The sequence below is a fragment of the Taudactylus pleione genome, unplaced genomic scaffold (assembly GCF_031769625.1).
Source record: "Taudactylus pleione unplaced genomic scaffold, aTauple2 ptg000129l, whole genome shotgun sequence".
NCBI classification, from domain to species: Eukaryota; Metazoa; Chordata; class Amphibia; order Anura; family Myobatrachidae; genus Taudactylus; species Taudactylus pleione.
Window position 1 is genome coordinate 6,091,139 of NW_028284531.1, and position 26,938 is coordinate 6,118,076.

The 26,938-nt window shown below is 40.4% G+C and overlaps 1 protein-coding gene across 3 annotated transcripts in view; it reads right to left on the minus strand.

Annotated features, from left to right (window-relative positions):
- Positions 1-3,548: 3,548 nt before the first annotated feature.
- Positions 3,549-26,938, minus strand: part of COPS2 (COP9 signalosome subunit 2) — a 63,328-nt gene continuing 39,938 nt past the window's right edge. For all 3 annotated transcript variants that reach the window (XM_088472977.1, XM_088472978.1, XM_088472980.1), the window contains exons 7-13: positions 24,495-24,669; positions 20,461-20,639; positions 20,314-20,366; positions 20,005-20,102; positions 17,515-17,597; positions 6,325-6,383; positions 3,549-4,573 (exon numbers count right to left, since the gene is read on the minus strand). In XM_088472977.1, coding sequence (XP_088329103.1) covers positions 4,429-4,573; positions 6,325-6,383; positions 17,515-17,597; positions 20,005-20,102; positions 20,314-20,366; positions 20,461-20,639; positions 24,495-24,669 — 792 coding nt within the window. In that variant the 3' untranslated portion in view covers positions 3,549-4,428. The remainder of the gene's footprint in view (positions 4,574-6,324; positions 6,384-17,514; positions 17,598-20,004; positions 20,103-20,313; positions 20,367-20,460; positions 20,640-24,494; positions 24,670-26,938) is intronic.

Consider the following 26,938-nt stretch of genomic DNA (forward strand, 5'->3'; position numbering starts at 1 on the left):
CAGACGGGAGACATGCCGATTTGGCTGCCGCCAGCGTGGCCACAATTTTGTCCAGGTCCGGACCAAAGAGAACTTCTCCGTTAAAAGACGCTTCCAAACCCTTTTTGGAATCCGCGTCCGCCTTCCAAGATCGCAACCACAATGTGCGACGAGCAGCTACAGCCACCGAAGAAATTCGAGACGCCAGGGTACTAATATCCAAGGCCGCTTCGTTGATATAAGTGGCCGAATCCCGGAGATTGCCGATCAATTCCGTCTGCTCCTCAACCGAACAGTCGGAATCGAAGGACGCCTCCAACGTATCAGCCCAGCGCTCCATAGCTCTGGCAACCCAGCAAATGGCCATAGCTGGCCGCGCTGCCCCCCCCGCAAGGGAATAGACGGACTTCAGGCAGATCTCCACCTTGCGGTCCGAAGCATCCTTAAGGGAGGACATTGATGGCATGGGTAATGTGGCGCTACGGACAAGGCGCGTCACATGAGAATCCACCTGTGGAGGGGACTCCCACTTGGCAAAATAATTGTCCGCAAACGGATACGCCACTGCTAAACGCCTTTGAGGCTGATATCGTTTGCCTGGCTGTTTCCACGCTTCCTCTAGATGGTCAACTAATTGCCCCGAAAGAGGAAACACTGTGGTATCTCCTTTAACATCCTTGAAAAAGGCGTATTTGGACTTTGATACTGGAGGCTCCTCATCCTCAAGCAGTACGGACTGCACGAATAAGGCCAGGTATATACACCTTAGACTTAGAGTCCGACTCTTTAGGACGGGGAGGTTCCTGGTCAGAAAGATACAGAATCTCCCCGTCGTCATCCTCGTAAGGAGCAGATAGACGCCACCGGCCACTTGTGAGGCCGCATCACAGACTCCCCTTGTAACACTTCTGACAACTGCTGTACAGAGCTTAACGAATTAACCCACGCAGGCTCATGAGAGACCTGAGGAGGGGAAATAGGGAGACTGTAGGGTCCATCAATTGTCTTGGGAAACCCTGCATGGGTGACGACACCACTGACTGCTGGGACAAACCCATCTGAGTGAAGGCAGGCTGCGGAGCTAACTGGCCCACAAGGGTTGTAAGCGCTTTGGCAAGACAAGCCCAGGGCGGCTCCTGTACCGGAGCCGTGACCGTAATCGGTCGCGTCAACGAATAACACCGTCGACATAGTCCCTCCGCACTACCGTCCCCCACCGCTATAGGTACCTTGCATGTAGTACAGCTGGAGAGGAAAATCACTTTCAGACATAATGGTAAGTATGTGACCCCTCTCACTGATACTCGTTAGTATAGTGTGAGACCACCCTGCAAGCACCGCACGGGCTTTAGCAGAAAGAACAGGGACAGTTAAATGCTGACAGATAGAAAATGAAAGTACAGGCAGCAGACGCTAGCATAGGTCACATACAATGCAAAGAAATCAATTCCTGCACTATCAGCGCTGATCCTCAACTACACAGAATCAGAGCCTGGTAGGACACAGCGCTGCATACACAGACCTTAATCCAACGGAGGAGAAGTATGCAGGGGGACCCAGACCGCGATGCCACCATTCATCAGCGTCCAGCAGCGCTCACCATGCTTCTTCCAAAGATGGCCACCGAGGAGCAGAGAGGAGGCCGGCCTGGGGGAGGAGCGCTGACACAGAACTAGTCAGCTAGAGCAGAGAGGGCTGTGTGCAGCGGGGGAGGCCCCGGCTGTGAGACAGGGAAGCGCGCTCCCCTGGCATGCATTTAACCCCTGGGACGCCGCAGCGCTACCGCTCTGCCGCGGTCCTGCTGTCCCAGGGGGGTAGTGGAAGCGCAGGTTAGAACCTGGCTCCACGCTGCAGCCAGTCCCCAGGGAGCCCCCTGCCTGGGGACCATGTATCAGCGGGGACCCACCGCGGGACCCCGCTGCTTACCTGTTGTCCCCCTTGATTCCGGCCATGGTCCTAAACATCTGGGGTCACCGCTAGCTGTGACCCCAGATGCCTACCAGCATCCCCGGATCAGTACCGGCGTTCTGGTACCGGCGGGGGTGTAGGGAAGACAGCATGGACGTCAGGACTGACTGTCCATGCTGTACTTCCAGATGTGCAGCCACAGCTGCATTGAAGAAACTTCAGGGGCTCTTCATGGCCCCCCTCTAACAGGTGCATCCGACTCCGGCCGGGTACCACACCAAACTAAACTGAGATGCCTTGGCTCGGGGGCGGGGTATAGGAGGGGGACCCTAGTGCATCCTGGGAGGCTGAAAGCTTTAACTCTATGGTGCCCGATGCCTGACGTCATCACCTATACCCCAAGGTATCCTGTGGATACCCTATGGACCCTGAAGTAGAAATAACAAGCATCGAAATCCCGACGCCTGCCATCATACCTACGCCGGGAGCCCGACATCCCGATTGAAGGCAAGCCAGGCGTGTAGAGCCGCGGTGGGGGGGGGTTTAGGTGAGGCTACCCCCTGGGAGGGTTAGGTCTAGGCTAGGGGGGGGGTTAGGCACCCCCGTGGGAGACTTAGGTTTAAGCAGAGGGGAAGGGGGGGTTAGGTTTAAGCACTTCGAGAGGGGATTAGGGTTAGGCACCCCTAAGGGAGGGTTAGTTGGGCAAAAGATTAGGGTTACTTACCTTAATCACTGTTTGGGATCTTCACCCATGTCGGCCGGCGGTAAATCATACCGGTCCTGTTTGGAACAACCTCCCTGACGAGTTCCTGCAAAAACTGTGTTTCTGTTTAAGTTAATGTCGGAGTTTCAACTTAAGCTGCATACACACACAACGATTTTTTGATAATCATTTGAAAAAATCATTCACTTTCTGAGTCAAACGATGAACGATTATCGTTCATGCGCGTTCATGTTTGTAGCTTGCAGTTTAGTCATACTTGTCAACTGAACGATTTTCATTAAGGGAATATGCAAAAAATCGTTTGTAGTTCAAAAAAATCGTTCATTACACTTTAAAAAAATCTGACAGATAATCTGACAGAAAATCGTTGGTAACAAAATCGTTGTGTGTGTATGAGCAGGCTTGCATATGATAATGATGATCATTATCACCTGTTTGGTATGATTGGTTAATCATACACCTGACTATAATCCTACAAAATATCTGACTTTGTGCAAGTGTACCTAGAAGAATTGATGCTGTTTTGAAGGCAAAGGGTGGTCACAGCAAATATTGATTTGATTTAATTTCTCTTCTGTTCATTCACTTTGCATTTTGTTAATTGATAAAAATAAACTACTAACACTTCTATTTTTGAAAGCATTCTTACTTTGCAGCATTTTTTCCACACTTGCCTAAAACCTTTGCACAGTATTGTATCTCTCATGCAATGTTGTGCGAGATCAGTCACTAGTTCACAAACAAAAGAGGGGTGGTCAGCTTGTCCATTGTAAACCAAGATGTCCTATCCTAGCTGTAGCCTTTGTGCTTGCTGTTTGTAAAAGTTCTGACCGTATTTTACATGTCGATACAAAGACCTGCCACTGAGCAAAAAACAATTACTTATCACTGCAGGTTGTGTAGAGTGGCTAGGATGATAATACACATCAGACACACATAAGAAATAAATATTTCATTTATTCAGCTTCAAGGTTTTTGTTTTCCATTTTCCGTTATTTAAACTGAATTGAAGCTGTATTTGGTGTTAGTCTGAAAGTAATATTTAACACACTACCTCAAAAAATAACAAAACAATTTATCATGTGAGTATTGCTAAAATAACTTAGACGTATAGACTCGCCCTTTTCAATGCAATAAATACACAGGGAAAAAAAGTATTAATTTCTGAGCTGAGCTGTTTATTTTGCTGCTTAAAACCTAAGTGACTGTATTTAAGTAATTAAGGGGGCCTTCATACTATGCTTCACATAATGTATATATATCTGCATATATGTATATAAAACACATATACACACTATGTGATACGAGGATAAACATTTTGCAAACTGCAGCAAACAGATCAGTTACAAGGAAGTGTTCGGTACGGACATGCGTTTCAAGTTATTGCAGGCTTTTGTGAATTTTTCTCTCTCTCTTTCTCTGCAAGTTAAACCATTTAAATAGAATGATCTGTAACATGAAAGTGTATATTTAAAATCGTGACATCATCTCTCCGATCATGATTTGCCTGCGACAAATTTAGTGGCATATTGCATGTTACAGGGCAAGAAGACAATACAGTATAGATCCCGTATTATTTTGGTTATCTTCTGGAGATTAAAGCTGTTTTTGTTTATTCTCTTGGGATAAATGCAGCAGCGAAACACATACCAGCTGATCAGAAAGCACTTCTGCCAAAACTGCCTTTTTTTCTTTTCCAGGGCACACACACCAATCAACAGTTTTCCTTTGCCATTCCACAGTTCTTTTTAAGGGTTGAATGACGGCACGGTTACCTTTAAGTACTTTTGTTTCTATTATGTAAAAGCTTGATCTTGCTAAGCAAGCTTGCTGACTACAGCCTGGTTGAGAGAATTCAGTTGGTTGGTCCATTTATCTAATGCAGTGTATCGTGCTCCCCCTCTCTTCTGATGGTCCAGTTCCAGCAGTTGGTTCACTTGATCAATTCGTCCGTGAATAGTACTAAAAATTTAAAAAAGGGAAGATATTTAAATCTTCATTAGACAAACACTTGGAAATATCATTAATAGGGCCTCTGCCATAGTTTTCCCTTCCCTAAACCAAACTGATTGGAATGTACGTGCACCTACTCAGACTTACTAAAAAAATATACTAGTTCAGCCTTCTTTTGTTTTTTTACACCAAGACCTTTATAGGTTCCAAACAGAGATTTTGCCTTAGATATTTACATATGCAGCAGTTACTCCCAATGCATCAATTGTATCCAAAAGACAACACAAATAAACCTTTGTGGCCATATATCATCAAATGTGTTGGTGAAAAAAATAAATAAATCAAAAGTGGGAGAAGGCAGATAGAGGTAATGGACGTGATTCTGAGTGGCACACAATGACGATATATGTGTAAATGATGTATGTTCTTAATTTACGCATATGTCGAAGTCGCTAAAAAGTTGCACAGCGCATGCACCCCGCATTGTGTACGAACAGAGGCTCTGTAGCGGCTGAGATGCATAATATCCGAAGTGCATTACAAATGTGCTGGGCGTTCCGGGGAGGTGGCTTTTGAGACACACAAAGATGGTTCATCTAATGGACGTGTTATGGGAGTGTCACGGACGTGTTGCAGAACTGGTTGCAAACTCAGACGCTTAATCGCTCACATTGGAGGCCATACTCAGATGGAGAAGTCGCAGCTAGCATGGGCCTGGTGCAAGTTTCGTTGGTGTGGCCGATGGTTTCGTCTAAATACGCAACAAGCAGTATTTCTAAAGAGGCTCAAAGTGGGAGTCTCAGTCCTGGCACATGCACGCTTGTACAGCAGGGAAGGGCTTGTGGCAGCATTAGCATAGAGTTGGCTCTGTAATGTAACTTGCATCCTCTTGTTTGGAAACACATTAAGGTGCATTTACTTATGATAAAGGTACACATAACACAAGTATGCCATACATTACACTAACCAATTCCTTTTGTACTTTTGCTCGCAGAATTTGCTGTACATTGTGCAAAGATAACATCTAATTGATTACATTTTTGCACCATGTGAATAAATACTGCAGTCCTGGTGTAAATACAGCACCTCTTTATGAGGGTGTGCATAGTATTCTCATTGATGCCAACAAGTAGGATGCAAGAGATCAATAGGAAACTTGTGAAACGAAAAATGGTTTTACCCAGCAACTAGCAAGATGCTTGTTTTATTATCAAAACTATACTAGACACATCATAGACTCTTGATATCAAAGAAGAGAAAAAAAAAGCATCTGAACCAACAAATATTAAAACTTGTACTTTTATTATTATCGGTTTAAAATAATACGGTAACAAAATATTGGTGAAATAGTAAAATATTGAAGTGTAAAGATCAAGAAACAGTGTATTAAAATGATTATTAACCTATGACAGCTGATGTCTCAATTTTATGGTCCTGTTCACCTCCTATCATATACGTGCTATGTTGCTTATTTTATTCAGTTATTGTGTTGCTACGTTGTAGGTGGAAAGAGACTGTTGTAGAGGAGGGTAATACACTAGAAAACGTGGCTACATTATACTGTATGTTACTGCAGATTACCTGGACTCCTTGTGATACAATCCTGAACTCATTTGCTTGATATAACCATCTACAATCAGCTTAACAGCAATCAAGTTCCTTACTAATAGCACCTTCATTGCAATTACTATAGGTCACATTTAGAACTTTGCAGATCAAACATTTTCTAGAGCACAAGCAGAAAACAAAGGATGACGTACTTATCCAGTATGCACTGCACCAGCAAACTTTCAACGTCCGCTACATCTATATTGAGCTCCTGGACAAAAGGAAAGTGAAAGAATAGGAAATGGTAAATGAATGAAAGGTTTCTAACATTATATTTGTACTAAACGTAAAGGAGTATGAGAAATCTGTGAAAAGGAAACAAATTGTCAAAAGTCATTAGTGAAAAAAGTAGACAACAGTCATAATCAGGTCCTAACAATACATTATACATAAGCGACACCACTGATTTAAACATTGTGTGGGGTCCTGAATGTCTCACTTATCGCTAAATCACTAGTTGTTAAAATGACATTTCAGTTTGACATACTGATGGGTCCTCATACTTCTAGCCTCCTTGCGCGTTAAACAGCCCATCTAGCCGCACCATGCCATGCCGTGACGCGGTAGCGCTGAGTGTCTTTTGTGCAACTTTTTACCTTCAAATGCGTCTTATTCGCACAGCGATGCGAATAGTTAGCTTCTGCTGATTAAAATGTTATGCAGCATGCCTATGTTCTGTGCAAGTGCGGGTGTATCTGCATGCGAAACACTATGTTACAGTGTTAGCGGCTGTAAAACTAACGTAGTGTTTAGCATGCAGACGCACAGAGAACATAGGCATGCTGCATATCATTTTAATCAGCAGTAGCTGCCTGTGCTATCTATTCACATTGCTGTGCGAATAAGACACATTTGAAGGTAAAAAGTTGCACAAAAAGACGCTCGGCACTACCAAGTCACACGGAGCTCTCGCTTTATGAGTGCGACTTGCAGCACATGGTGGATAGATGTATGTGGACACAACTGTATCATGAAGTAGTATATTTGTCAGTAAATAATAGCAACTGTATTTCTTTCCTGTATGGAGGCAACCTTGGTTTGAAGTGACAAACTTAGGACTGTAAATAAAGCTTTAAAATAAGCAGATTATATATATTACACACACACACACTATATATGAGAGAGAGAGCGAGATCTCTCTATCTACAGTAGATAGAAAGAAATAAAGTAGGTTAAGGGGGCAGCACTCCTTGGACTCATGGAGATCAACGATCTGTTGTTTTAATCTTTACTAAGATTTTGCAAAGTCTGTGGAGTGCCGCCTCAGTGTGCTGCTTTGGGTTATTATCAGTCTATCTGGTGTAGGGGAGGTCACCCAGGCCATTAGCAAACTATATAGAAGGTGGCAGGTTCTATGACTTTTGTGGAAGACGACTAAATAGGACATGGGAAGTAGGATTCCGTAAAAAAACAAAAAAATTTAGTACAAAAAGTCACAGATATGAGGAATATGGTGCTGGACACAATGTGAAAACAAATTAACAACAAAACCAGACTAAACTAACTTATTAATAAATAATCACAGCATAGGCTCGGCACTCCTCTTCTAAATAATAACGTTGGTGCCCTCCGCAATGTTAGAAACACAGATACAGGATGGCGACGGCACTCCAAAGTAAATGACGTTCAAGCTGGGTTATGTAAACCTCTAGTTTTTACTTCATACCAGCAAAAAAAATCACTATAAAATATCCTCAACATGCACCAGTAGATGTGTCATCTACTATATCAATGCCCCTTAGGCCTTATGTACATTGGCAAAACACCACGCCAACTACAGGAAAGAATGGCTCTACATCGATCCAGTATAAGGGCAGGCATTGATGGAAAAACTTCCGAATTACTGGTAGCTAGTAATTTTTTTTTTTGAGCATCAACATGCTACCATTAGATATAAAATGATAGACTGGGTCCCTCCGAACCCCCGAGGAAGAAACAGAGGACGCACTCTACTACATTAGGAAGCCAAATGAATGCACACTCTTATGTTCATCCATATGGAGTTAATGAGATATCATTATCCTGTTTTTTTTTATAACTGTCCCTCATGGAATTTACAGTTTTCCACCACCTGCTTTTTTTCTACTGATTTTTTATATATTGGATTTTTTCCAATTTCATTGATTAGTTTCTAGTACTGATTTTTTTTCTATTTATTGACACAGGTTTTGCTCTTTCTACCATGCACATTTGTTCTAAAATTTATAACTACATACTGTATACATGTGGGTAGTATATTTACAAGATTATGCCGCTTTTTGCTTCATTATCCTGAGCAGCATTGTTCTGATATAGTACACTGGGGAACAGTCAGTCAATCTGTTGCCAGGGATTTAAGAGTCGATTTCGATTAATTTTGTGCTCCTGATCATGAATATGCCATGCTTATTTTTCTATTGGCTCTAGTTTTTGAGATATGCATAGGTCTTAAATATTTATGAAAAATGTAATTAAACAATGTTAAAAATAGTTAAAAATATATTTTTGTTTTATTCTGATTAAATTTGATTCGTAAAATGCTATAAAAAGACCCAGGAAAATTACATACATAAGTGTTAGCAAGCTAGAACAGTTTTTTTGTAGGATTTTCTTTTGTATTCTTGTTGTGGGCAGTCCTTCTGCAGACTCCAACAGTGATCGTCCAGCAGGTGACGAACCAAACTCCCTTGATATATTTTTTTTCCATTACCTGAATATCCTGGTGGAACCGTTCACCCTGTTCTTTACTTAAATCTCCTAGTTTGGACGGAAAGTGATCTAAATGGCTGTACAAAAAAATGTACTTTAATACTAATGTTGGCACCTACTTTCTGGAAACATTTTAGCATGTTGTGGACTAATTCATGATAGTTGTCTACCTTGTGATTGCCTAAAAATGTTTGAATGACAGACACAAACATGCTTCAGATTCGGTTTCAGTCATAGATGTGGTAAAATTTGGATCCTTCACCAGTTTCCGTATCTGTGGGCTGTCAAAAATTCCTGCCTTTAATTTTTCAATACTAAGAGATGGAAATGTTCGACAAATATACGTGAAACAAACGCCTGACTTGTCCAATGCTTTTACAAATAGTTTCATTAAACCCAGTTTGATATGGAGAGGCGGCAGTATGAATATTTTCCTGTCAATTAAGAGCTCATGAATGATGTTGGCTTCTCCTAGTTATAACTTCTCTTGGAGGCCATACGGTTTGCTGCCAGTGCTTTTGTTTTGCACAACTATCCCATAAGCATATGTGACAAGGATACTTAGTACTATCCACTTTGCTGCCCAAGTAGAACGTTTACCATTTTTAAATCGAAACAAACAGACCACTGATGCTGACAATAAGCAATTTTTCTAAGACTAACGTGATATTTTCATACTGTTCTTTAAGTTTTGTTGAATGACCAATAGGAATCAACGCAAATGTATTCCCATTGTGCAGTAATACGCATTTAAGCTCCTTTTAGAACTATCCAAAAAGAGCCGCCAGTCTTCTGCTGGATGTTCTGGCAAGCCCATCATCTTGAGAAGTTACGGAATATTATTGCAATACACAAGATTGTTATCTTGGCTAAAGAACGGCAGTATGGCGTGCTCTTTATTTCGATACGACGTTATAGTAACATCCGGCTAAAAGGACAGTGCTTTTCTTGAAGCCTGAATGCTAAAAGCTCAGCTCCTTTTTTAGATAAATTCATGTCACAAATTAAGGGCCGTATTCAATTTGAGGCGTTAAGTCCAGATTCGCGGTAATTTACCGCCGATGACTTCATTATTGCCTGTTTTAGTTTTACCCCGTGTTCAATTTGAAAGACTTTCCGCCTAAGCGGTAAGTCAATACAATGTAATAGGCGGTAAAGTATCGCCTATGAGTGGCAGGCGTTATAAAGTGCAGAATTGGGGTTTGGGGGTGCAACATTTCGGGAACCCCGGTGCAGCCTTCAGACAGTCCCCCAAAGGTAATCTGTGTCAAAAAGTTATAAAAAAAATTAAGGGCACCCCAAAAATTGACTTTGAAAAAGAAGGTTGAAAAAAATAATAATAAAAAAAAAAATTGGGGTACAAACTTAAAAAATAGCGAACTTGACTCTGGGGGGGTCCCAAAGTATGCCCCCAAGTGTTTTTTTGATTGCAGGTGTTTGCGGCAGCTGGATTTTTCACGATTTTTTAAAGTCACTTTAGCAACTTTAAGTATGCTGAACCCCATTTTCAAGTACCCCAAATTTGATGGCCATAGTTGTTTTGCCCTAAAAAAAAAAAACCTTCTAAATGCTCTTCTGCATCACCTTATTCAAAGCTGCATTTATGCACCTGCCACGGCTATTAGAAACCCAACTTCCTTCAGTAGTTAAAAATTGGGGTACCCATAGTGATCCCCCATATCTACACCTCTTTAGGGGGGTCCCTAGAATATTTTCCAACTGACAGTTCCCACGTGGGCGAGTCACACCACATGGGAACTGTCAGTTGCCGGAGCCAATCAGCAGCCGCTCTACAGTCAGCGCGGCCGCTGATTGGCTCTCGGGACTGCCAGCTCCGTGCATGTTCCGGCAGCTGGCATTCGGGAGCTATCAGTATGTGTGGCAACACACATACTGATAGCTGGTGCGTGGATCGGGTAAACGCGTTTTTTTGTGTTGCCAAGTCCCGGGGATGCTGCGGAGACCAGCGCAAGGATATAGGAGAGTATGAAATCTTCCTTGCAGGGCCATGTTTTAAAGGATGTTCTACTGGAGAAGGGGACAGATTCATCTTGTATAGGTAAGTATGTGTGAATGGGTAGGTGTGTGTAATAAAGTTATACTGTCACGGTGTGTGTGTTTTGTCTTCTTTAACTATTTGTTTTACAGTGAAATTGCAGGTGCCGCATGTCTGCTGGCACTTGTAGTTCAACTGTAAAACACAATAGTTTTACATTATTTGGCCACCCCATTACCTCCATACCCACCAAGCAAGGGGTATGGGGAAGAGCCCCGGGCTTCAGCATAAGCCTGGGGTGCTCGGTAGGGGGGCGACCCTTCTTTAGGGGGTCCCTGACTCCCCCGAGATCACTGGCTTGCGCTGAACGACTTGGGGTGCTAATGCTTTGGACCTGGAGCCCCGGTGATTGGGTCTCCGGGCTGTGGCATTACACCCCGGTCGGTTGGGTCTGGTGCTGGTCTTAAATATAGAGGGTAACCCCACGTCTTTTTTGCCCCCTATATTTAAAACCAGCACTAGTCCCTGCAGCCTGGTGTTGGTTTCTAAAATACGGTGGAACCCTACACATTTTGTTCCCCATATTTCTAGAAACCACCACTGGCTGGCAAGCCTGGAGCTGGTTTGGTTTTTGGGGGCTGACCTTATGTCATTTTTTTTGTAAAATTTTTACAGGTTAAAAAAAAAAGGGAATTTTCAGAAAATATTCTAGGGACCCCCCTAAAGATGTGTAGACATGGGGGATCACTATGGGTACCCCCATTTTTAACTACTGAAGGAAGTCAGGGTTTAAAATAGCTGTGGCAGGTGCATTTTTGCAGAATTTAAAAAAAATTAGTATTGGGACTTACAAATATGCTAGTACCCATTTTCATGTACCCCAAATTTGATGGGACCATTTTTAAAAACGAAAAAAATAAGCTAAATGCTCTTCTGCATCACTTCTTCAAAGTGGTGAAAAAAAACACCTGCCGCAGCTATTTAAAAAACAGACTTTCTTTTGCAGCCAAAAACGGGGGTACCCATAGTGATCCCCCATGTCTGGACATCTTTAGGGGGGTCCTAGGATTATTTCTCGAAAATTCCCGTTTTTACCGCCGATCCAATTATCACCGGGTCCCGTTTTCGCCTAATTTCAAATTGAATACGGGGATACGTGGGCATGTGCGCAATACTTTAACGCCTGGAAAACAGGCGAAGGCAGCGTTAAGTCCGGGCCGCGTTAAGTTAACGCGGCTTGGCTCAAATTGAATACGTGCCTAAATCGTTTACTTCCTTTTGAGAAAATGTGTTTGGAGTACAGGAACTTTCTTCAAACTTTTCATCTGTGTTGCCACTTGCACTGGATGAAATTAACATTTCCACATCATCACATTCAACTTCACACAAAGAACTGAATGATGGTACAGGTAAATCTTCGCTATGTGGTATCGGTTGTTTTGCAGAATTCATACCTGGGTATTCCCATTTGCGTTTCTTAAATTAATTCATACCCTTCATATTTACAGCAGAAAAATAGCAGTCACTCAAGTGATCTTTTGGCTCACACCACATCATAGCTATGCCGAAATTAAGTCCTTTTCGACCGCCTATAGTCCAATTGCGGAGTGATTCCACGCAGGTTTTACAAACTTTGTGAGGCACCCGTATCTTGTCTTGCTGGCTTATGTGACATCTAAAATAAGCCTGATACGCTTGTTTTACGAATAGAGTTATATTTTTGCTTTCTTTTGCAACACTATACTTACCACAAATATAACAAAAAACATCAGGGTTGTTAGTACACAGTCTCCAAGAAGAACTAATTTTTACACCGAAAACGTTTTGTTTCACACATTCAGTGCTAACTCCTAACAAAAGCAGAGGACGTACTGAACAAAACAAGCCCAAACGGCAGGAAATTGGTTGTGGTGGGACAGAGAGAGGGCCGAACAAAGGAACAGGTGGTGTGCTAACTGCGTCACTCGGCCCTCTCTGTTGCTCCTCCGTGTGTGCTCTGGTCTGAGGATGTCCCAGCAGTCTCAGCAGTGCACTGCCACACCTCCTCCCAGCGTTAGTGAGGAGATTTGAATGTGTTGTGTCTCAAACATGACTACCAGCTACGTTATCACAAATAAAATAATTTTTGTTATTTTTAAAAGAGGGTAGTTGTTAAAAAAGCAAAACTAAAACGATTCTATTAAGTAAAGCAGGCCTAGACTAGTAAGGTACTTCAAAAGGAGAAAATAATTGAATTTTATAATTTTTCATTATTTTGAAAACTGGAGCCAATTTAGCTATAGCGAAGATCTAATGAGAGTACTCTCAAACCGATCTTAAATCCTTGGTAAGAAAAAATACAGATTTTTTTTGTTCCCCAGTGTTATTGCAGTGATCCACCGCTACTAGGATGGATGATTAATTGAATATGCTTCAACGAGTTAATAGTCATGTTACTACATATTGTAGCTTAATTATTACTGCAAGACCCTGATGTCTGTTTACATTTTCTGCAGTTTTTTTATATTGTCTTGGTGATGGAACGCATTTCCTTAGCCACGCCCATGGGGGGGATGGTTGGTACATCGGGGCCACCGCGCACCATGTGACGTCAGCCGGTCTCTGCAGGGAGTCGGGGCAAGGCTTGTTTGAAGCATGGGGTGGAACATATATAAAGGTATGTACATTTTCTACTATGGTTTCTTGAAAAAGGAGTTCGGTCTCTGAAACGTTGACCTCAAGCTGCATGTCAGTGTCGTTCTTTTGATGTAAGCTCCCCGAGTGCCGTGCAGCCTGCTACTTATTTATATATTTCCATTGAGGAAGGGCAACGGGACGACTATCATCAGCTGATTGACTGCCGGCATTTTAGAGAGTATGTATGTATATATATATATATATATATATATATATATATATATATATATATATATATATATATATATATCTATCTATCTATATACACACACATATATATATATATACACACACACACACACACACACAGTATTACTATTAAGTCTAATTTTTGGCACAGACCTTTCTGAGCAGAGTATGGATCTGTTTGGAACATTTCATGTTTGTTTAAGTAGTCTATAGCAGAATTATGAATGCAATGCTCGGGCGCACCCAATAATGACAAAGCACCAAGGGTCAAAAGAAGAGATTAGACAAAAGTTAAGCACATGACTGTCAGAAGGAAAGGTTATAGGTAACAAAAGTAACAGTGTTACCATATGTATTATTGGATCATAATCTGTAAAAGCGTAAAACAGATGAATAGATATTCTTTTACAATGGTTTAATGTGTAACTAATACATAATGAGAGAGGACATTCAATATCTAAATATAGATGAAACAAAAACGTCAGTTACAAGGGCAGTCATTGCTTATTACACAAATGTGTGGTCTTGAGTGCCTTTTTTTTTTTTTTTAGACCCATATACATGTACAAGTATTGTGTTGGATGATATAGGACTATTGTAATTATGTATTACATTTACTTGTTGTTTGTTTGTAGCTTTAGATCATGTTGAGAGAAGTTATCTAAGAAAAGAGTGCAAAACAAGTGTTTCCTTTTTAATTAAAGCCTACCTTGCTTAAGGGACTCTAGCAATTTTTGATTGGAATTTATTAGATTATATGAATTGTCTTTTTCTCACTGAAGACCTAGGGGTACATTTACTAAAGTGAGAGTTTTTAGAAGTGAGTTTTAAAAGTGATGTTGCCCATAGCAACCAATCAGATTCTAGCTGTTATCTTCTAGAAGGTGCTAGTTAAATGTTAAGTAGAATCTGATTGGTTGCTATGGGCAACATCACTTTTAAAACTCACTTCTAAAAACTCTCACTTTAGTATATTTACCCCGTCTGATTGATATTATCTATGAGACATGTATATACATTTCCTTTTTACATACCTGGTTAACAATATTTCAACTACAACATAGTCAGGACCGGCGCTAGGCTTCCTTGCGCCATCCTGTGCTGCACTGCCGCGCCCCCGCCCTCTGAATAACGCCAGAGGGAGGATGGGTGGCGGGCTTTTCCACCAAAGCAAGCCAATGGTGAGTTCAAGCAGGGCTGTGCCTAGAGCCGCCACTGAACGTAGTGCAACACCAGTGTATGGACCAACCCCCTTTGTGTACATTACAAAAATAACTAGATAAACTGAGGTAAACAGAAAATGTCCAATTATTTATTTCATTCTCACAACTGAACATAAAAACATGTAACACTTATATTATAGAGTCCCCTACACATTGCAACCACGAGTAAGGATAATGTAACTTTAAGGACTCCTAACGAGCAAGGGCAGACATGCATTCATTGAGATCTTTAAAGATTACCATCAAGAGTTAATTAAAATTATGCTTACGTTCTTGGTTACAAATGGATAGGAGTCTTGGCTACGTGGCTCTTAGGATTGTACAGGATATCTATTTGCTACAGAAAAGACTAGCCTATGCTGATCAGCATGTGAGCCTGTAAGCTAAATATTAGGGTATTCATCATTATAAACCTAAATTTCTTCATATCTAGGTTCAAATAACTTTTCTCACCCCTCCCAAGTTGGTATTTTGGGGGTTTCTAACAATTAAGAGGTACAAGAACTGATCTAAAGACTGCCAGGGCCATCCAATGTGGTGGTGGTGGGGGGGATGGTGTGGTACTCCACCCAATACATACTGTGGGTAGGGAAAAGAGACTGCACCGACCAATTTACTTATTCCAAACTGCGCATAATAAATTATACTTGAACAGGCAGCACTCAAGATCAAATTCAAATGTGGAGTGCCAAGTTCACCAAAAAAGCCAGATCGTCACTTGATTTTAATTATTTATTCTTCATCTTCCTCTGGGAAACACAGGAATACTGGGGTATAGGAGTGGGTCCGAAGAGCTTGCCACTTAAACCTAGCTTGTTTGAACGTTAGCTCCTCTCCCTTATATACCTCGGAAGCCTGAAGCCTTCAGGTTTTCTTTTTCCAAATGACCAGAGGAGCAGATTGTATTTTTTTTTATTGGTCTGTTTAATTTTAGGTCAGAATCCATCCATTTATGCATGAGACATCTGGGAAAGATGGTGGCCACTTTCGTGACGGTCCCATATTTCCAACATAAATTCCAGACTGTTTCAGGGAGAACTGCCGGCGAAGTAGGACAGATAGTCACCTATCCAGACTCATCAGAATATCTCCAGAAACTAGTCAGTCACTGCTGTGGTTTCCAGGCACTTACAATCACTTACAATTTCGACAAGGGGAGACAGTTTTCCCTCTGGGACTGGGTTCTGATAACAACGGATGACAGTCTCAGAGGTTGGGTAGTAGTTGTCCTTCACAATACGTTCTAGGGTCTCTGGACTCTGACTTTCAATCAATGTTTAAGAGCAGTATACAATGCTCTACTCAGAGCTCAGTCGTTACTACAGGGCCTCCTAGTGAGAATTCAGTTGGACAATGCTACGGCAGTAACATACCTGAATCACCAGGGGAGAACCAGGAGGACACAGGCTTTGGAGGTGACTGCGTGTATGATGAGGTGGGCAAAGCATAATGTTCCCTCTCCCTCAGCAGTATTAATCTCTGGTGTGGAGAATTGGGAGGCAGACTACTTTAGAAGGAAAGTCATCTATCCGAGTGAGTAGCATCTCCACCTGGAAATTTTCCAGATGATCATAGATCAAAGGGGTCAACCGGATGTGGATATGATGGTGTCCAGGCACTCACTCCAGAACTCAACATCTGGCAGCCAGTCTGACACAATAGTAGTCCCTTGGGACTTCTCTCTAATGTATCTATTCCTTCCTCTGGCAATGTTGCCAAGAGTTCTAAAGAGAATAAAGAGGACTCATGCTCAAGCTATTCTCATCGCTCTGGATTGGCCTTGCAGAACATGGTATTCTGACCTATTTGGATCGTTAATCGATGTCCCTTGGAGTCTTAAAATTGAGACTAGACCTCCTATCCCAAGGATCCATAATGCACAATGCAGTAGGTCATCTTACTTTAATGGTGGCTGTGGAGTCTTCCATATTGAAGGCAAACAGTTTTTCAGATTCTGTAATTCAAACCATGCTTATGGCAAGAAAATCAGCCTTAGCCAGGAACTATCACAGAATTTGGAAATCAAGTGCCGCCCAAGATGCTACCACAAATCAAGTGACCATGCTCGGGGATGGCCGAACAGCCGCATCATAGGCAGCATGTATAACCTCTTTAATCCAGTGGCTATAGTCTATTTTGATGCCGGCCAAGCTCCACGGACCCACTCCTATACCCCAGTGTTCCAGTGGCCATCATGAAATCAGATAAAATAATTTTACTAGGAGTAAAAAAAAAAAAAAAAATTCCTGCTTTATTATATACAAATATCACACTGCACTGAATGTGTATTAAATATATAAGCTACAAATAAGGAACTTAACTATAAAAGTATATTTAAAAAAAAACAAAAAACCAGTAAGTTGCAAATTTGTCAAGTGAAATTCTTTAATATATTCAAAATAATTTTTACACATCTCCAATAACGATTTGTGCAAACATTTATTTCACTCCAAAACACTTTTGTCTTGCAAAGGTTTCATTTTTATAGCCAAGATCATTAATGCAATGTTCCTTACTAGATATTGTAAAAATACTCTACACTTTAAAAAATAATAATTATTAATGCTTACCTTCGAAATAAAAGGAATATGTATTCTTGTATAAGGCTTAATTAATTTTATAAGTACTTGTGTTCTGATGTTTCGTAAAAGCTCTGTAAGATATCAAAATATAAAGAAAGAAACATTAAAAAAAATACATCAATTTCCAACAGTACTAGGTTTAGCGAAGTACAGTATACACTGTAAATCATGTAGAAGTTAATGGAATATACTTTCAAATATAGTATGTTATTATGTTAACTCGGTAAAATTAATTTGTGCTATTAATGGAATAAATCTGCCTCACCCTAAATTACTGCTATGCCTTCAACAGGTGTTGCCAGATTAACGACATTGGGAATGTTGAAGATTTGATTTTAAATGTAAATATAACCCTAACTGCAGCATAAACCTAATCTAACCGTAAAATTGCGTCGACATTTATAATGACATTATGTCAGTGTCGACAAATTGTATGTTGACATTCTGAATGTTGACATGACGACGGCATAGCCAACTCAAACACGAGGCACATTTTTTTTTATTTAATTTTGGGCCCAAGGTAGAACACTTCTTTAAACTCAGAAGCATACATTCTCTTATTACACAACTTTATAAAATCAGAGCTTTTCGCTCTGCATTGGACTCGCTCATCTATAAACTCATGATTAGAAAAAAATGGGAATTAGGATGATGAGCATACAATATAGGTAAACATTTATATCCCTACCTCCAGTATTAAGCAACATAAACAGTCACTGAAAATGCACTATTTTTGGTCCATGTTGAGGAGACCCATTTCTCAGTACTCTTAAGTGGTTTTGATAGTGCCAAGAAACCAGTTTCCTCATTCCTACATAGTGGACTTGTCCCACAGTTGTTGCATTGTGGCCCAAATTTCTACATTTAGCCTACTGTACTGTAACCTGTGAAGCACATAAGCTTTTCCTTAACACTTAAATGCCTACAAAGCAGAAGATTCCCTGAATTAGACAGACATCCGAATCGACTATTATTTTTCATATTCACAACAACTTGCCTTGCTTCTGAATGGAAGTCACCTTCAATGTCAAGGTGCCCAGTCCTCCAGAGAATAAATAATCTTTGGTTTATGGCATACATGGTTTCTCTAGATATGAGGAGTCTGCAAAAGTTAAATGCAGCTACTGGAACGCTGGCTTTCTCATGGGCATGTCCTTTCCTTAGCTGGTCTACAGCAGATTCTATTTTGTGCAAAGAAAAATGGCGAGGACCCCGACTGGTGCTGTGAGGCAGGAAAAAGAATTTGAAAAATCGATCTGTATATATTCCTGGTTCTTCCCCTTAGAACAGGAGTGGGCAACTATTTCAGCTGGGGGGCCACTTAGCAGGTTGTGTCGAACATGTCTGCAGCATGTGAAACGATCCATCAAGAGGTTTGAAGCATCCAAGATAATTGATTGACAGGCTCTCTTGGGTATATCTGTGTAAGCTCATTACCAAAAGGGATTTTACCCTCTCATATTATAGATATTATATAGTATTTATTATTCACCAATTCCTGCTGCTGTATACATTGTTTTATGGTTTTACACTATGTGATGTTTCCTTTTTTTTTTTTTATGAACTCATTGTCATATGAAACTTCCTCCTGACGTGCTGGCGGACTACAAATTGCTAAGAGAAGTACTACTCTTGTTTTACCACTCACGACCCCAGCGCCATGTTTTAACCCAATACTCACTCACTCTTTGCTTAGATCCTTTGTATTTTTTCTTCAAGATCCTACTTCATATATTGAATTTTATATTATATATTTGTTTTATCATTTAAGTTTATCTATTACGTTGGTTAATGAAAATAGTCTATCATGTCAACATTTTTATCATTAACCCAAAAAAATATATGTGCAGAAAATCATTCTGTAGGTTACAATATACAGTGGTATGTATATTAAATACATATATACACACACAAACACATATATACAGTGTGTGTGTATATATATATATATATATATATATGTATATTTACCCTCAGTGTTGGATAATACACGTTCCTCATAAAGTAAATAATGGTAAAGGTTGCATTGTGGTATTTTTTTTTCTTTCAGGAATTCCCCTGGTCTCCGGGGAAGACAAAACAGCTTTTACTCATAAATGGATGTAGATGCACCTGCACTAAAATAGTCACCAACACAACACTACAGTACTGCACTGTCAGAACTCAGCAGATTTGTTTCACCACCTAGGCAAAAACCTGTACTCACCAAGGAACATGAAGCATTTCAAGTACATAACACAAGTGCTGGCAGTTCATCCATCAAAGCTTTCCATATTTTAAGGATAACCCGGTGACAGCAACAAAGTACAACATACTACGGGTGGCTTTAGAATTACCAATAAGAATCTATAAGAATTTACCCAATGAAAATAACTAAACACTCAATCATCCTTTGTTTTCCCGGTAAACATGTCATAATATCTTTGTTACAATTGTAGAGCACATTTTATTTTGTATTGCCAGGCATGAGATACTTACCTTCAATGTGTTCCCTTATAAAGGGATCATCCATTATGTTGCTGTGATTTGTTTTCAGAATTTTTTCAAATTCAGTGATGTCATTGTTTTGATAGGCACTATATACAAAATGAGAGAAAAGTTTTAGTTTTTTTTACATTTTCAACAAACTGCATAGGGCAACTGCATTGCATGTTTAATATTTACTTGAATGCAAGTATGATTGTTCAAGCCCAGAGTGAACAATATTTACAAACAATTTTGCAGAACATAAAACTTCCAAATTATTCTGTTGAAAAAATGAAAACCTGTACACACATAATAGCTTACCTTACTAAATTTGTCATTGCTAGAATTTCTGGATCATTTTTATAAGGTTTAGCCTAGAAATAAAAAACAAAAAACAGATTGATAGAATTGAAAATAAAAACATAATATTGTCACATAAGTTCAAAGGGGAAGGAGAAAGATTTATACCTCCTGAGAGTCAAATGGGTTTATCCCAGATTTCATGAGCATGTTCGCCAAGACCAGGTATTTCAGACACGTTGTTCTCCTTGGGCTTCCAGATTCATCATAATTTTTAAATGCTTCAAAGAAATCAGTGTGAGCCTTTTCAAATTCTCCTTCTCTTAAGTGCATCTTTCCTCCACATTCTGAAATGGAAGAAAGGGGGGAAATAAATAAAAATAATCACATATAGTAGGAACAAAGAGTTCTGTTCCACGACTGTCAGCTCGTTGTTCTATAAAGCAGAAAAAGGGGAAAAGTTTTTCAAATTCCAGTGATATAGTAGAAAAATCCTACAAAATAATAATGCACAATTAATTTACCCCAGTAATCATACATTATACCATGTTATCACTATGAAGATGTAATCACAAGGAATTTCTTGCATTGGAGGACAGTCTGAATCCCAGGAACCACTAATCTTCAGTGAGTGCCACCCTTTAACAAAAACTTAGGGGGTGGATTTACTAAAACTTCTAAAAATACAGAGTAGAGATGTGTCCATAGCAACCTATTAGAGTCTGTCGATCATATTCTAGTCTTCATTCTAGGTCCACCGCCGGACTGTAGAAAGGGCACTCGAGCATGCGCTTGAAAAGGGGCGTAACTCCCTTTTCAACACTCTTGCAGACGTGCTCAGCACTTTCGGGCATGCTGGGCTGCCCCCAAGCTCTCCCCTCTCTGAATAACTATTTACCTGCAGTTAGCGCTGCACCGCATTTTTCCCACCGGCAGGACACTGTGGCCTGCGGGTGGGGGTGGCACCTGGCATGTGGTTTTATCAGGAAACAGCCTAGCGGGAACGCTAATATTCTATAATGCAATATTATTAATATGATCCTTTATTTTTATGCGCCACAAGGGGTCCGAAGCTCATTACAAGGTACATAAATAGAAACAGTATGAACAAAACAGGAAAAAAGTGACAGTATAAAACATGGTCTACAAGGTTTACAAACATTACTGCTTCAGCAATCATGCTACCCAAATAAGCAACAGGGCGGCAGAACTTAAGGCTCTGGCACCATTGTAGGAAGGTGGAGAAGATGATGGTATAAGTTAGGGAAGGAGAGGCGCATGAGGGAAAAGAGCCTTGCTCCTGAGAGCCTACAGTCTAAAGGGGAGGGGCAGACAGACGGGTGAAATGATGGATAGAATCAGATTGGTTGCTATGGGTAACAGACAACTTTTCATTTTTATAAGAATTAGTAAATCTACCCCTTAGTCTTGAATGGAATAAGCCGTAATTAAAACTAGCTGTAGGTGGCAGCTGGTCTGTGGAGTAGCATCATGTGATCATTCAGAGCCAGTTAAGAGCCACTGCTCTAAATTATTTTGGCAGTGTCACAAAAAAACATCACAGGAACACAAGGAGCATCCTTTGGACAATATATAAGTCATGATTAGAAATAAATAATTGTAGCATGTTTATTTATATGGTGCTTCTATGATAATGTTTAACCTTACAGATGACAGGCATGCTTTAAAGTTAAGAATCACAGGACCAGGATTAACTAGATTCAGCAAATAACTGGAAATAAGAGACAACCCCATGAAACAAGGCACCTCGTGCTCTCCTATAAGTTTTAATAGGGACCCAGTTACTAGCAAGCATATTGTGGAGGCTACTGTGCTGCTGCATGGCATACCTCTTTTATATTGAAACTGACCTGCCTATGATACCGGCAAACTGCAAATTCCTGAGCGGGAATGCCTAATACACACTATGCAATAACCAGAACAACCGGTTTTCTGCTGCTCGGTCCGATAATCTCTGGGTGTGTGTACGCAGCATCCAGGTCCAAATATCGTTTCAAAAGAAGTCGGATCGGATGATTGTTTTGGAGAGAGGTCGTTCAGCAAAGAGCAGATATCATGCACATATTATAGTGTGTATGAATTTCTGATCATCTGTTCGACAGTTCTGCCGATTGTTCATTTAAAAAGCATTGTGCACATGGGAAGGGATAAATCAATTTCTAGCATACGCACTAGTGAATGTTCGCAACATCGTTTAATCACTCTGAAAATCATAAAGTTGGCCAGAACATGAGCAAAGTCATTCAGGTGTATAAGATTACAATCACTGATTCTGGGATCGGCTAGCTCCACTAATGATGACTTATCATGCACCCAAGAGGATTCCTCTCTCTTTCCAATACTGGGAGTGATACTATGCATACCAAATACTAAGGAGCAGAAAAAATGTACTTATTTAAAGAAACAAAAAATAATTAAGGAGCTTCTCAAGTAACATACACACGTACTAAATGCTAAATTTTAAAGATGGCCTTTCCCCGTAATGAAATTAAATCTCTGACCACCTCATCAGAGAATAGTAGCGGGCATCCCACTGCTGCTGTGGAACTTTAAGCTATTACTATATGCTTTAAGACTTAAACAGCAGGTTTAGGTGGATATTAGATCAATTTATTTATTCAATATCACATTGGTAAACATCCATGAGTATGATATTGCCATGTACCATGACAACTTGTACTACCTCTGCTTGGGAGGCAGACACCATTTACTAACAAGTGGATATGTGACTACAAGCTGAAATCGATTAATGGTGCCAATTGTGGTCTGCTGGTGATCCTCGAAAAATAAATATATAAACAACTATTGAACAATCAGTTTAGAAATGGTGGTACCAAAAACTTGTAACATGCAAATTAATATGAAATAAAAACTATGCATCTAAAACCATTTATTAATATTACAACAGAGGGCTCTAATCAATTCAACGCGAACTGAATAGAGCCGGGAAGGAGCTCCTGGAGCTATTCAATATAGCATGCTGTTAAGCCTGGCTAAGGAATTCTTCTCGCACCCCTCCTGGGATGCGAACTGAAATCCGACAAAACTTCTGGCGCGATCCTGTTTTCTTACCTTAACACCATGTAAACAGCATCGCACAGGGCAGTTTAGTCAGAGAATGCCGGGTCTCGCGACTAAACACCATGATTAGGGCGCAAAAATGGCCATTCTCCGACGCAACAGCATGCTGAATAGAATAGCTTTGGGAGCTCCTAACCGGCGCTATTCAATTTGCGTTGAATTTACCCTTACTTTATTAAAGCAAGTAGAAGACACACATTAAATTATAGTCACCAAAAAGTGCAGTATCAGTTTTTCCATACAACTTACATAACTTCAAATAAAAATAACTGCATGTGGAGTGATGTGGTTGGTGTACTCTATTTTAATGTGGACAAATCCTGGGGTTCCCGCAGCCAATTGAATCGGGCAGCGTGATCAATTACCTGTGGGGTATATCCCGCAGCTAATTGAATTCCCTCCTAAGAGGTTACGTATGTCTGCCAACATGAAGTACCCTACGCTAGATATCTGAAAGATTGCGCCCTCTCCCCTAATTTCCCCAATGTAATCCAATACCCCCTGCATATTAGACTAGACTTACATTCTGAAATTCACAAGGTCTAAGTAAAGTTATATTATTGGACAGGTGTCAAAGGCAACCAGGAGCCACTTTCACTTACAGACCTGCGTTCCCTTCTTTTGAATTACCTGCCTTGGATCCTACCTCATTTATACCTGGAAGACAATCTGCTGTATGGGTTCAAGCAGTTCAAAAAAAGTGAGAGTTAAGGCCCCCACACACGTGGCGATATAGCGGCCGACCCGACGGATTGGAAAGATATCGCAGCTTTATCGTTCTGTGTGTGGGCATGATATAGTCCACTGTGCACTCCCAGATGGAGGCCCTCCTCCAGACCTTTCTGCATGCACAAGAGATCTGCAGAAGTGATGAACACTCCCATGCAGGTCTATGGGGGGGGGGGGGAAGCATATTGGGCACCGAATCGCTCAGTGTGTGGGGACCGCCCGATATGACGGCCATCGGATCGTGGATGGCATCGCTGGGTACACATCGCGCCGTATGTACCCAGCTTTAGAGGATCAGTAGGTGGACAGAAGGCTAGTGAAGCAGTGCATACCTACATAATGAAATGCATCAAGAAATACTCAAGTCTCACCTCTGATAACTCCCATAATAAGAGGGTGAGGAATAGCAGATTTGATGTGCAAAGACTGTTCATATAGTGCTTTAAGTTTCTTGTTGTTTTTCTGTGCTGTATACATTTGAATTTCCAAAGCATAGATTTCCAGTAGCTGTGTTCCCTTCTTCAGATCATCTTCTCCATCGTCGGTCTGTACACAGAAAGTTAGAATAAGATTTACAGAAAAAGGCACAAACTTATTTCAGAAAGGTTTATAATTCTTTAAATTCACAACATTTACAGCCACAGAATACATATACTTTAAACCTGGGGTGTACATACTTTCTTTCAACTGAGGGACGCATTGAGACTTGACAGGTAAAGAGAACTTTTGCAGTTACTCCATACCTCAAGCATGCCAAGTCTCTAAACATTGATAAAAATTCTCCACATGAACAGAAATGTGTGCACTGCCACCGTCTCATGAGGTCACTTCACATAGGAAACAATCCATACCCACATTCTGCCCCTTGCCAGCAGTAGAGATACCCCTTAAAGTTGATTATAGTTTCATTCTCTCCCCCTACTATATTATAAGGACGGAGGATTATATATGTTAATATATTAACAACATTAACATGTGCTGCATGTGACAGCATTAAATTGACTGGCTGATCGCTACTATCACTATACGTACAGCTCAAAGCGCGGGTTATATGAAAAGGAAACTTGTGATTAGGGCATCACACTATATATCTCTCTTTCTCCCCATGTTATATTAAAAGGACAGAGGATCACATTAGCTGGGTGTTAATAACACTAATATGTACTGCATGTGACAGCATTAAATGGACTGACTGATCGCTATCATTACTATACGTACAGCTTGCAGCGCATACTATGTGAAAATTGATCAGAGCCTAATTTTCTCCCCTTACCATATTATAAGGAAGGAGGATCATATATACTATATGTTAATGACACTAACATGTGCTGCATGTGACAGCATTAAATTGACTGGCTGATCGCTATGGTCACTATACGTTCACCTTACAGCGTGGGCTATATAAAAATCGAACAGAGCCTAATCCTATTAATATTCTACTCTTAATTTTTCTTTCCTACCCCGCTGTATCATGAGAGCGGAGAATAATAGATGCTAAATGTAACAAGAATAATGACGGACTGAATAAACAGCGAATCGCTTGGCAGCAGTATAGGAATATAGAGATATTGACACAAACTGTGTTAGAATCATCTTGCTACAATTTTTGTTACATTAGTAGCTCTTTATGATATAAGAGAATTACATCTGAATATCAGAAACACTCACTACTCTTTAGTGACAGACCTTATTGGAACAAATGATATTTACAGTGTGAAGCATATTTGTCAACCTTTATAAATTACAAAAAACACTGTCACTGATCACACAAAAACAAAAAAAATATAGATTTGTGAGATAAAACAATGAGAGATTCTGCTACTTAATATTTATTAAATTAGACAGCGGTACTTGGAAAAGTTTAATTCACTTTATTTAATTTTTTTTTATGTCATTCACATTTATTTTGCTTGAACTCTTTTCTGAGAACCTTCTATTTGTTTTATTAATATTTCGCCATACTGGTGTCCCTATTAAACATGTTTTAATAATATAAAAATAAAGATTAATAATTTTTAACAGATCGAGATTATCAAAATATTTTGTGGAACATAAATAGAGTGCACCGAATTAAATAATCTTTTTCTTTCTTGCTTGCTTTTCTGTTTGTAATTCATTGGATACCATTTGATCCCAGGACCTGCATTGCTAACAGAATGGATACCCTTCGGTGGCGTAGCAGCTTGCGTATTCGCAATGATAGATCCACAATCTTGTCCTCTGGCAGAAACACCCTTTGTGTCCGAGAATCCAGAAACGCTCCTAGATGCACCTACTGCTGTGTTGGAGAAAGTGATGATTTCTTCCAATTGACTATCCAGCAGTGCCTTTGTAGGCAGGCTATGGTAATTTGAAGATGTTTTTGTAACATAACCGGAGTCTGCTCCAATATCATAAAGTCGTCCAGATATGGTAGAATTCTGACTCCATGGCGCCTGAGATAGGCTGTCATGACTGCCATTATTTTGGTAAATACATGGGGAGCCGTAGACAGGCCAAATAGTAGAGCCTAAAATTGGTAATGTTGCTGAAGGACAGCAAACCGTAAGAATTGTTGGTGGGATGGTATAATTGGAACATGCAGATATGCATCCTGAATGTCCAGGGAAACCATGTAATCCCCCGGCTCCATTCCCAAAGTAATTGACAGAAGAGTTTCCAAACGAAACTTGGGTACAAGGATAAACCTGTTGAGGGTTTTTAGATTTAGTATAGGGCGATAAGCCCCATTCGGTTTCTGAATCAGAATGGAATAATAACCCCTTCCTTGTTGAGACACAGGAACTGGGATTATTACCCTTGCCTGTAGCAGGGA